Source organism: Phalacrocorax aristotelis, chromosome 6, assembly GCF_949628215.1.
Source record: "Phalacrocorax aristotelis chromosome 6, bGulAri2.1, whole genome shotgun sequence".
Classification (NCBI taxonomy): Eukaryota; Metazoa; Chordata; class Aves; order Suliformes; family Phalacrocoracidae; genus Phalacrocorax; species Phalacrocorax aristotelis.
In genome coordinates, this window is record NC_134281.1 from 13260590 (window position 1) to 13273283 (window position 12694).

Below are 12694 nucleotides of genomic sequence, written 5' to 3' on the forward strand. Positions count from 1 at the left end.
CCTCCCGATCCGAGCAGAGGCAGCTGCGACTCCCAGGGGAATGTGATGCAGGGGGGTGGGTCCTGAACCTTTAATTGCACCTACAGGGAAAAGCTGACGGGAGAGGAGTCCTGGATATGCACCAGGGAAAGGGGTTGGAGGGGGGAGAAAATCCCTCAAAAAATCAAATTAACAGCACTTTAAAGTCAGCTGAAAGCCAGGCATAGGACTGCAGGCTCGTCAGCCTGATGAGAAAAAACAAACCGTCAGCTTGAAAGGCGTGCTATCTTATCTGTAACTAGTGGGACTAGAAAAGAGAAAAGGCAGGGAAGAGATTGTGGCTTTTAATTAAAAGCAGATCCTTTTATCTGCCAGCTGTGGAAGACAAGACACCATCCCCTCCACCAGCTCCCTCCCCTCTCCCTGTCACCAGTGCCATCCGCAGGCATGTGTAGGGATGGGGATTTAGGGGAGCAAAGGGTTTTTCTTTCTTTCCCCTTTTTATTATCTTGTTTTCAGAGCCTGCTTCATCCACAGCACCCGGGCTGGTTGTGGCTGTGGCTGGCAGGGTCAGGGCCTCGGGAGCCAGCTCAGGGGGATAATGGGCAATTAGTTTTTATCAGCAGGATCATACAAGGAATTCTGCCCAATTTCACAGCATCCATCTGTCACAAAGCAAGAGGCCTACTGCCCACTCACAGGCAGCCCTCACTACCCTCCTCACTCTCTTTTCTCCCTTTTGGAGAAAAGGAGGTGAATTCCTTAACAAGAAAAATCCCCAAATCCCACCCAAAATGAGTTCACTTCCTCTGATAAAGCAGCTTTGCCTGTTCCCGTTCCTGCTCTGGAAAGCAGCATGGAAAGGGTGGGAGCGTGTCGAGCCTCAGGATGCTACGAGACCCTCCAAGACCCCCACATTAGCAGCACAAGGATCCCTCACCCTCTTTGCACTCCAAGGCCACCCGGGACTCCAGGTTGTCCATCTGCAGCTGGAGGCGTTTCAGGGTCCGGTCAGCATCCCGGGACTTACGTTTGTAAGCAATGAGGACGATGATGATGATGAGGAGGAGCAGACCACCCCCGCCACCAATCCCAATGATGGCAGGCAGGGTAAGCAGGCTGTCCGAGTAGATCTGCAGTGTCCCCGGGGAAAACTCAAACCCTCCAGCCTTAATCTGTGCCACAGGGTGAAAAAAAAGGACCTGGCGTCAGGGGGCATGCACTCAGGGCAGACCTCCCCACCTCCCTCCCGTGCTGGGAACAGGGGGGTGATTGAGGGAGAAAGGATGCAGAAAAATGCAGGGATGGCAGGAGCTGGTCTGGAGCAGCATGGCACACTTTAATGGGATGCAGGACACACGCTGCCAGCATGTGTGGAGCAGGCAGAGAGTTTGATGTCTCATTCAGACAACATTACAGTAACAGATGGGATGTGAAGCGAGTTTCCCCATGGATGGGGAGCCTGGGGGGGACCATGCCAGGTCCCTTTCAACCTGGTGGGGTCCTGGAGCATGAGCACTGCTGCGCTACAGCCCCACAAACAAAGGAGCCTTCCTTATGTTGTGAGCCAGCACAGGGGGGAAGGGGTGGGAAGCCGCCCCCCGCCTTGGCACCGGCTGTGCTTTGGCACCCAGTGGGGAAGGGAGGTTGTTGGCAGGGCCAGCCAGGGCCACCCAGGGTGCAGGAACGCCTGGTTGAGTGTGCTGGGAGGGAACAAAGTATTTGGTCCTACCGAACATGTAATTAGGGAGAGCGATGCCCAGGAAGCAGGAAGATGGCTCCTGAGGATGCTCCTGCATGGGTACCGACTATCCAGTCCTCACCCAAGGACAAGCACGCAGCAGGGCTGATGCCAGGATAAAGACTGAACCTCTGTGACATATGGGACACGAGAAGCAAAGGCACCAGTGGCAGCACTTACTGTGACTTTGTGCTGGCCAGTGAGGTTGGGGGACTCGCAGAGGAGCTGGGTCTCAGAGACAGTCAGGGTGCAGGGAGTGTCTCCAATCAGCACCGTGTAGTTCAGACGGGAGTTACCAGCAGCTGGTGGGAGCAGGTTCCTACCCTTTGAGGGAACAAGGAAGGAGACTGTCAGTTCTTGTGCAATGGGCAGTCCTTCAAAAAACAACATAAAGCAAATTCGCGCTCTCACAGTGCAGGACTTTGCCCCAGGAGAGACAAAAAGCCACCTCCACAGAGGGACACACAGGGTCCCTAACCCTCTGGTGCCTATCTGTCTGGGTGCACCGCTGCCTTACCTTGAGGATGAGGGGAGAGCTGGGCTTCAGCTCCAGCATTCCCGTGGGGCTGAGTGGCTCAAAGACAGGGTCTGGGTAGTAGACAAAGTTGGTTGTGTTGATGATCAGCAGGGCCTGGACATTATCCATGACAAAGCCGATCTCATCTGGGCGGTCTCCAAGCTCCGGAGGGCTCCGCACGGGGTTGTCGATGGAGGGCGCGTAGCACACCATGGTGGTGTCGTTGTAGACAGTGCAGTTCTGCAGTAGGCACAGACTGAGGTCAGACCCAGCTCCCAATAGGGAGTTCAGGATTGACCCCACAAGAATCTCCTGCAAGCAGCAGCTCTGGACACAGGGTTTAGACTCGGGATCTCCTGTCCTGTGCCTTTACATCAACAGGCACCACATTCCACCCTGGGGCAGAGACTCCTGTCTGCAACATACGTGTGAGGGGTGGCAGGTGGGAGCTCACTGGAGAAGGGCTCTTTCTGTCACTATCCTGCAGACATCCCACAAAGCTCCTGTCAGCTTTGCACGCTCAAGATCTCAACCCTCTCCTTGTAGCACCTGGCCAGAGGCCCTGCAGGGAGATCGGTGCCTTCCTTTGGGTGGCAGCCCTTGGACCTCAGCCCTTCCACACCATCACACCTGATGGGCAAGGGATGCACTTTCTGCCCTGCATTGCAGAGGGACAGCATCCCTCCTCCTTGTGCTCTGCTCCCAGCCCCAGCCAGCACCACTTACATTCTCCCTTTCAGAACTGCAGTACTTGGCCCGGATCCTGGGCTCTTTGATGGTGGCCAGGTTGGTGCCAGTCACAGTCAGCAGCGTCCCACCACTAGAGACATGGAGACAATGGGTTAGGAGAGGCAGCTTGACACTGGGTCCTCACTTCTGGGAGGGAAGTGCTCATCCTCACCAGCCAGATGCCCATCTGCGTGCACCACAATGGCCCTGGGACCTGTCACCACAGCCAGCAGGATCTGGCATGCACCACCACCAAATCATCTCAACTGACCCAAGGGCCAACTAGAGATATAAAACCTGCTAATTAACAGTAACATCCCACCCCATGTCCACATTTGGGGCCTAAAGGCAGCTCCCAAGCTAAAGGAGACCAAGCTTCCACAATAGGAAAGCATCCGGAGGAGGTCCTCTGCCACCTGCTTCTCCACCATGTAGGAGCCCTGCCAGGTTTTCTCCACGGCTTGGTGTTAAACACCCCGTGGTCCCGGAGAGCTCAGCCATGCCCCTGGGGAGCTCACTCCTCATCAACACCCTGGAGAAGGTTTCCCTTGGTGCTAGCTCTTAATGGATTCCTTCGCTTCCTCTCCAGCCGATTCAAACCTTTTAGAAAAATATGTAAACATTGCAAAAAATCCCCCGATGGGAAATATTTTAATTTTATTTGCCGCCGCCAAATGTCAAGCTGAAATTAAGCAGATCCAAAGCACTCTCTGCTCTTGCCCCCTGCCAGGCTGAGCTCTGCAGGCCAGAAGTTAGCAGGACCCCAGTGCCAAGCCGTTTCTCACACTCCTTTTGCCATATCTCTGGAGTACGGTCCAGCAGCTATCGCAGCAGCACTGGAATGTACCCATCAGGAGGGGGGATCAGTGTGGGAAACTGCCCCCCCTGCATCCCACAAGCTCCCTGTGGGCACCCCTCGATTCACCTGTTGATGCTCCACTCAGGATCAATCTTCTGGATGGTGGGGTCCTCTGTGTAGTTGTACTTCACCTCCGGGTTGCTCAGCTCTGCCCGGTTGATGTTGATGAGGATGGGGGAGCCACCAGGGGTGTGCCCAGGGGGGGTCCTGCACCGGATCTCACGGGCACTTCTCCTGGAGCAGAAACACACAACCTGTCAGAGCCCAGGCAGGAAGGAGGCGAGGGTGCTGGGGGCAGCCAATGCTGCCCATGAGGCCCCTGCCCCAGCCCCTCTCCCCTTCTGAAACTGCCCGGGGGTGGGGAGAGAGAAAGCAGAAAAAAAAGAAAAGGGGAAAAAAAAAAAACCAACAAAAACCCCCAAGAAATGAAACAAAAGGCAGCCAGGAAAGGCTGAGCAGCTCCTGAGCGTTCCCATCGCGCGGCTGCTGCAAACAGCAGCGATTAGGGCTGATAACCAGTAATTACCGCAGGAAAATATTTAAAGAGCCGCTCCATTATCATCCCTAATCTAAAAATTACCCACTTCATGCCTCAGGGCTTTGTGCTTTTAGAGAAAAATCCCCGTTCTTTGGGCTTTTCCTGCAGCCTCTGACACACAGAAGTTTTGGGGGAGATGCCTCTGGCCGCCCACACCCCTTTTTGGGGTTTGGCTCCTGGGGTCCCTCCTGGCTCCCCAGCACAGGCTCCTAGCCACTGCTCTATGTAGGGGCCCTGCTGCCTCTGGAGGTGCCTGTTGTCCATCCTCTGCAACCCTCCATGCCCCTCACCATGAAAAAGTGCAGGGCCGTCCCCCGATGGTCACAGAGACATTGCTGCCGGCATTGAGGTGGCTGCCTTCGATGGCGATCCAGGTGCCGCCGGACAGAGGGCCCCGGGCTGGGACCACGCGGGAGAAAGTGGGTGTCTGTCAAAGGAAAAGAGCATCCCTGGTTCGGATGGGCTGGGGACAGAAACCCCTGTCCCCAAGCAGCCCCAAGCAGGTGATGGGGCTGTAGAGGAGACGGACCATGGGACAGCGGCAGGGCACAGTGCTGAGGGCTGGCAGTGCCAGCAGGACCGCAGGGAGGCCGAGCAGTGGCAGGCTTGGAGAAATTCAAGCTGCATGACCCAATACCTGCCCAGGGCATCACCGCCTGCCCCCCAGGGAAACAATGGCCAATTTTCCAACTCACCTGGAAAACCACCCCAACCCACCTGGGACCAGCCCTGTCCCCCAGCACGGGGCTTACCACAAAGGTGAAGCTCTTGGGGGACGTGGCCCGGTAGCTGGGCGAGCAGTCACGGATGCACACTTCTACCCGTGCCTCATGGACTTTGTTCAGGCTGGCATTTCCAATTTCACACACGATCCTAAGGGATGTGGGGAAGGAGACCTCAGTGCCCCGGCACCAAAACACTACCTGAACTATGGTGGGGATGGACTGGCTTCAGAAAGGGGCAGATCTGGCACCAAGCAAAAGTCGCAGGTGCCAGCAGCATTCTTGAGAAACCGAGTCAGTGGCTGTTGGCACTACCAGCTTCCCCAAAGCCTTTGGGCTCTTCCCAGAGTAACCACAGCCGGCACATTCTTCTCTGCCAGTCCAGCCCAGTCAACCCCATATCTTCTTGCAGCCATGGGCAGCATTTGAGTGGCAGCACCCTGACCCCCATGTACTGAGGTGACCTGAAGCACACCCACCCCTCACCAGGCACTTACTGTTCAGCACTGATGTACTCGCTCTCGATGGGGATGCACGGCACTTTGCCGACTCGAACACCCCAGCGAACATCTTCAAACTTCAGGCCCAGGTTCTCTCCAGTGATGGTCAGACGGGTCCCTCCTTGCCTGGGGCCAGTCTCGGGTGACAGCTAGGAGAGAACATGGCCCATCAGCTGAGGGAGCAGATCCACCGCGACACCTCGCTCAGGGAGGCTGCAGCCCAGGAAGCTGTGGGATGTGTGTTACTCCCCCACGAGCAGTGAGGACAGATGGGTTATGATAAATGCCAGCATGTCTGCAAGGAGCATACAGAGCAGGAAAGACCACCTCAATGACAGTCTCATCCACAAATCCTCCCAGTAACAAGCCAGAAGATGCCAGATGTGTCCAAGCAGAGGGTTGGGGTTTGGACACCCTCCTGCAGACAGAGCCGTCTCACAGGTAACAAGGACACAGACAGGAAGTAGCTAGGGCAGCCTCAGTCATGGCTCCAGCTGAGCTGGCAAGGAAGCACATGGATCTGCATGGCTTTAGGCCAGGTCTCACATACCCAGGGATAAGGTTACCATGTCCAAGGTGTCCTCAAAGGAGAAAGCATCTCCACCAGGTCCCTGTGCATGGCAGGCAGAGGGAAGAAGGCTTTCTCTCTGCCAGGAAACCCTGTACCCAGGCCAGCTGGGAAGGGAGGGCACCTCACCCCGGTGCTGTGCCTCATTTACCAAGATGATGCCCAATATAGTGGGCAGGTGTGGCCTGACAGACGGCAGCGGGATGAGGGATGAATGGAGGCATGGGCTCACCACTGCCTCCAGCCAGGCAGTTTTACACCAGTGCTCACCAGCCCTGGGGCCCAGCGCCCACCTGCAGTGCTAACTGGGATGAATGGCAGGGCTGCATGCCCTGGCTGGGACCAGAGACAGGGCTGGGTCACCCGTGACACCAAGACAGAGCAGGGGAAAAGGCAGCTGCAGGCATCAGGCAAGGGACAGAGTAACAGGGGCTGGATCGGTCCAGGAGGAAGGTGTGTCCTGATTCAGGGGAAGGGACCATTTGTTGCAGGTGATGCCCCTCTCCGCTTGTGCTCCTGCAGCAATGACAGAGATCCCCTCTAGCACCAGGAGGCATCTGCCAGTGCTAAGCCCACCGCCTGGACAGGCTCACACTGCAGCCATGCTCACACTGCGACTAAGCACGTGCAAACTCTTTGCATTCCTGGCAAATCTAGGTGGCTGCAACCCTGGGGCCTGAGCCAGCTGGAGCCTCCTCCTCCTTCTCCTCCTCACACAAGGCTACTCCTGGATGCCATCCCCGCAGCAAGAAAAGGCAGATGAGCAGAGGGTGGGAAATATGCAGCAGCGGACACTGTCCACATCCCCAGCCCTGATGTACCACACAGAGCTGGGGACCATTTCTGCAGGGCCCCACCGCAGCCATCTCCTCTTGGGTTAACCACCATCCTCCAGATTCACACTGGGCTGGTCACCTTCAACGCACTCGAACGGGGGCAGTCACTCCCTCTTGCATGCAGGCAGTCTGGGGGACATGTTCCAAGGCAGCAGCAGAGCTGAGACCAGTGCCTGGGGCCCCAGCTCCCACCAAGGCAGCCACAGCTCATGATTTACATGGCCAAAAAAACCCTCCAGGGCTGCAGCGAACCACTGTTAGCCTAAACCCAGCTCAGCCCCTGCCCAAGTCTGGGATCAGGGTCATTACAGCAGCTGCAGCCAGCATCAGGTTGGGTCTTCCCCCTAAATCGAGCTCCACCAGGGCAGCTGGCAAGAAGCGGCTGTTTGTTTGGTGTTTCTAAATGAGTGTTAAAAGCTGCTCCAGCGCATTAGATTCCTCCTCCTCCGCAGCAAAGCTGACAAGGGCCACGCGTTCAGGGAGAAACAAGCCCAGGAATGAAATGACATCGTTGGCCGCCCAGCACAGGAAGGTCAGGGCTAAACAAGGCACGTGGGAGGAGGGAGCTGGCCAGGAGAATGGGGACTGCCCTGAGCTTCCCCTTTCCCCCCTCCACCTCTGAACCCCCGGCCCTGGCAAACATGGATGCTCTTCCGCTAATTGGTTTCACAGGGTCCTTCTATATCAACAAGCAAATGGCTCCAGTGGGCGCAAGCAGTGGGCTCACTCCCAGCTCCGGTGGCTACAGCATGGCCAGGAGGTGCTGAGGCTGAGGGGCTCCCCCTTCCCAGGGGAAGGGATATTGCTCTGAGGGTCACAGCCAGCACGGGGCAGGACCCCACAGAGGTTTGGAGGGGGCTTGTCCCTACCACTGAGTGATAGGTGATTCTTCTCCCATGGTCACCTCCCAGCTGAGCCCCACCACACATGAAGATGCCTGCACCTAGCTGGCTGGGTTGGAAGGAGGCTCCAGGTCCCCACAAATCCACTGTAGGAGACTCCTCTTTTCCTCAACCATCCCATGCTGACCTCTCTGCACCAAGCTGCTCTCTGGACCATTTCCAAGCCTGCCAGCTGCCCAGGGTGTGGGACAGGGGTTGTGGGAAGCAGCAGGCAGGCTGTCGGAGGAGGATCACACCAACAGCTACACACATCTACACCGACCGCCAGCTCCCAGAGCACTAACTCAGAGCAGCACCAAGGTCAAGCCCACCTGACAGACCTGTTTCTGCTGCACCTGCAATTACTGCAAAATTTCATAATGATTCAGGGCAGGAGAGCTGCCACCGAGGGTGGACGCCATCAGCTGCTGGGAAGCTGCTGTGAGCAGTGTGCAGGTGGATGCCTTCAGCCCTGGCCATGTGAGCTCAAGACGACAGGGCACAGCCTTCAGCAAGGCCACTCCGGGCATGACCTACCCACCACGGTCTCCACCCCCGCCATCCCCCGGGGCCCAGCTTTGGGAAATTCAGCCTGAACGTGGTGGGAAGCTGTCGGGGACAGGAAGCCCTGCAGCACCACACACAATGGTGGACCTCCTTATAGGGAGGCATGTTCTGGGCTCGACCCTGCTCCCCCAGGGAATAGATCCCTTATCCCAGCACTCTGCCAGCCCCAGGCAACTCTCTGGAGGCAGTACTTCTTGCAGGCAGGGCTCTGCAGGCAGGGACGTGCCTGGGGGAGAGTGTAACCCCTCTCTCTGCACAGCTGCCACCCTGCACACCACTTCGAGAGGCAGGCAGTGCTGGGGAAGGCACAACTCTCATTTCCATCCTCCATCAGATAAGACAATAAAACCCAAACAGATCAGATCCTGCACTAAGGCTTCAGTAATTAACACCTGCGAGGCCTGCCCAGCCATGGGTAAACAGAAGGTATCCAGCAGAAATACCCACCAGTCCCTCCTCATGCACTTGGAGCCCAGCCCAACAGGCATGTGAACATGAATACACACAATCTTATTAAATGAAGGTCATAAAAGCTGTCAGGGAATGGAGATGACGAACTACCGGCATGCATGGTGACAAGAGGAGGAGCAATGTGGAGCTGCAGCTTTCCTGGGATCCTCTGGCCACGTGTGGGAGGAGCACTGGGAATCTCAGAGACAGGCCAAAAAGCCCAGTGCACGGGGGTAGCGGACAGAGAATTTTAGCCTTGGAAATTACAGTGGTGACAAGAGATGCTCAGTCCTAAACACCAAGTAGATTTGGCTGCTGTAAGATGCCACCGGAAAGCCCCATCCCTATCCCCATCTTCCATCTCCCATCCTGATCCTCCAGCACGGGGCACCACCACCCATCCGTCCCCACGTACCTTGGTGATCTTGGGGTCAGTGCAGCGGCTGTTCCCGCTGCTAGCGTGCATCCAGCTGCTCTCGTAGGCTAGGCAGTGCTGCCGCAGTGAGCAGCGCCTCTCCAACACGCACCAGCCGCACTCAAAGCGTGGGTCAGCCTTGAGGCACAGACCACAGCTCTCCCGCAGGGCCGAGCACTTGTATAGGTGGGCTGCAATGGCAGGAGGAGCACGGGGTCAGCATGGCCCACCCCAGCTCGCGGGCACAGGGTTTTGGGGAGAAGGGCACCCACTCTCACACGCCCCCAACACATGCATGGCACCAGCTCCCAGGGGAATAAACCCCCATGAGCAGGAAGCACCAGCACCCTGGACTCAATGATGAGGAAGAGCTTTGGCCTCTCTCCCAAAGCTTCTTGGAAAAAAGCCTCTTGTCTAGAAACCCGTCTGATCAATGTAGCCAGAGCATCACTCCCTCTTGCAAGGCACTGGTACAAACTGCTGTTGGGGTGGGCTGGAGGCTTCAGTGGGCACTGGGCTGCTTTCCCACCCTGTCCCATCCTCACTCACCCTGGATGTTCTGGGGGTTGTCGATGACAAAGTTCCCATTCCAGACCACAGACAAGTTGACCGGCAGGTCGCTGATGTCATTCCCTTCATAGAAATACTGCAGGGGAGGACAGAAGTAGGTAGAGCCGGTTAATTGGTGGGGCGAAACGACCCAGTGAGGGGCACAGAGAGGCGTATGACCCCATTACATGGATGTCTCCCAACAACCCAGATGAGAGGGATGGGGGCCTGTTCAGACCCACTGTCTACGAACAGACAGGTCTAACAGCCACTGGTCAAAGCATCAGACGCACCACATGCAAACCAGTAGGCTGGACTGGCAAAAAAAAAAGATAAATCAGCAACACAGAAGGTTTCTAAATAGACCCAAAGCCCATTAGCCCAAAGGTTTGAAGCTGCTGCTGCTAGGAGAGGAGAAAACAGATGGTATCTCTGCAGCACAAATGTACCTCTCCCTGCCAGGCACCCGAGCCCTCCCCCACATCTTCCCCACTCCACAAATGCTCAGTCGGATGTTTGGGATCATGGTCATCACTACTGAAGCTCAAGGAGGACAAGCTGGGCACATGGCAGAAGTGGATTCTGCAGAGAAACCCCAACACCCGGTGTAACGCAGCCGTGGGTGGGACAGAGCCAGGCACCAGTCTGGTACTGTGCCAGCCCTCAGAAAGGTCTTGGGAGAGCATGCCTCCCTACCTCCCCGTGCCACCTCTGCACCACACCCCCAGCCACCCCACTCCCAGCCCCATGCTGTGCTTAGCCATCGGCTGTACCCAGCTCCAGGACTAGCATCATCAACCCGGTCCCCCAAGCTCCCATGCAGGGAGGTGACACCAGGTGATCCTACCCCCCAGCTCCAAGGCACCCCAAACTCAGGCCCCAGCACCCACTACTGTCCAGATGTACCTTCGTCCATTCCTATTTCCGGCCCAGCCAGCCACTCCTCCCCATGCAAACCCTCTCCCCTGCCTCAAAACCCAAGCTCCAGCCCTGGCAGCCCCATCAATATTCCCCGCACAGCCCCTGCACACAGGCGGAGAGGTTTAATCGATACAGAGGCAGGAAGGCAGTCGGAACCGTCCCTGACAGCTAATGACCTCCTTCAGCAAGAGATTCCCTGCACCTCGCCCGAGAAAATGACAGGCGTGTCAGGAGAGATTAAATGAATGATTCATGGGTTGCTGGAGTTTGTTAGGGAGTGGTGGACGCGCCCGGAGCAGCTCACCCAGACACAGGCCAGCAGCAGCCTTGCTACCACCTCCGGCCAGCCTGAGCATCAACTTTTGCAGCCCTGGTGCCATACCTGGAGGAGTTGGCCCCAGCATCTCCTCCAGCACTGCCCCAGCTGCTGCCCTACAGAGCACATTAGTCCCTGCCAGCACCCGGGATCACTCCGGTGCGTCCACTATGATTGACCCCCTTCAGAGGAGGTAGGGACAAGGCCCACAAGAGAAGCCAGTGTGCCCAGGTGGCTGCAGGAAGCAAGGACATGTTGGGTCCTTCTCACCTCACCATCAAAGCTGGTCCCCTCCCACGCTGAGTCTCTCCCAACCAGGCAGCATCATCAGACACAGTCCAGCATCAGACACAGCACCAACATCAGGCACACGCCCAATGTGAGACATGGCCACAGCAACACACCCCTCCCTTGACCCTACAAGGTGCAAATGAGAGACCAAGCCTGGTCTTCTGTTACACCTCCAAAGCTTTTTGCTAGCGGTCCTAAGTCCAGGGGCCACCTCACCCAAACACAGGCTGGAGGACCCCAAAATGCAGCCCTCCCCAGGAAGGAAGGCTGATGCTGATAAACTGCATGCAGCAGTTGTAAGGCATGAGACACCCAACTGCAAACTTAACCCTTTCTTGAGTGCCCAACAGTTGCACAACCACCTCTCCTCTACAGGAAAAGCCCCATCACCCCCCACCATGCAGCCTCTCAGACACACACAGCACCCCTCACAGTGTTTGCTCAGAGGACCTTCAGCCACATCTCCACCATGCACCATCTACAACCAGGGCCTCTCAGAAGCACCCTTATCACCAGGTCTCAGATGATACAGCCAGAACCAGGCTGGGAGTCCAAATCTGTTCACCTTCCCCTATCCTACACCCACCCGAGGACATCCCTGACAGGACCATGATGAGGAGCAGGCCAGACCCACAGCAGTGAGCAGAGACCATCCCCTGGCAACGAGAGGGAGCATGTGCTGGAGAGGGCGGCAGCAGCACCGGAGCAGAATTTAGCTGTGACGAGCCACGTGGCAGTGTAAGTGAAATTGGCATTTTCAATTTGTACTCTGACATGTCTCATTTGGGGCCCTGGCATCTCGGGAAGGCATCCAGCCTGCAGCTGTCCAAAACACTTATTTGCATCTCTCTGCCCCGGCTGCTTTTGGAAATTAGTTCTTCTGGGACGCGGGTTAGAGGAAGAAGAATAGGGGGAGAAGAAGGGAGGGCATTAACTCTTCATGCACCGGCCCAAGACAGCACATGCACAAGAGTCAGTGTCCCTCTGCAAAAGGACAGGGCTCCCCCTCTAAGCCAGCATGCTGAGGATGCTGAATTTGCCACGGTATGGAGCTGGACTGGATGGTGGGTTGCTGCTTCAGCAGCTGGAAGCACAGGCCTGCATGGAGGGAAGCGGCAGGAGTTTTGGACCTGGCTGGTGTTTGCAGCATGGGACCACCAAGGGAAGGCAGAGAACAGTTAAAAACATGTCCTCAGCATCTGTGTGTCATCAGCAGGGTCTCACCTGCCCTACAGAGATGTGCAGCAGACCCACACCTTGGATGCCATTACTGGTCCCTGTAGGATGCAAGGGCTGGATCAGCAGCTCGGCTGCA

The 12694-nt window shown here is 56.7% G+C and overlaps 1 protein-coding gene across 2 annotated transcripts in view; it reads right to left on the minus strand.

Annotated features, from left to right (window-relative positions):
- The window catches only part of PLXNA1 (plexin A1), a 121844-nt gene that overhangs the window by 28635 nt on the left and 80515 nt on the right, over positions 1–12694 (minus strand). For both annotated transcript variants that reach the window (XM_075096000.1, XM_075096001.1), the window contains exons 11-20: positions 9852–9948; positions 9303–9493; positions 5583–5734; positions 5116–5236; positions 4654–4790; positions 3892–4059; positions 2964–3057; positions 2238–2477; positions 1901–2044; positions 920–1154 (exon numbers count right to left, since the gene is read on the minus strand). In XM_075096000.1, coding sequence (XP_074952101.1) covers positions 920–1154; positions 1901–2044; positions 2238–2477; positions 2964–3057; positions 3892–4059; positions 4654–4790; positions 5116–5236; positions 5583–5734; positions 9303–9493; positions 9852–9948 — 1579 coding nt within the window. The remainder of the gene's footprint in view (positions 1–919; positions 1155–1900; positions 2045–2237; positions 2478–2963; positions 3058–3891; positions 4060–4653; positions 4791–5115; positions 5237–5582; positions 5735–9302; positions 9494–9851; positions 9949–12694) is intronic.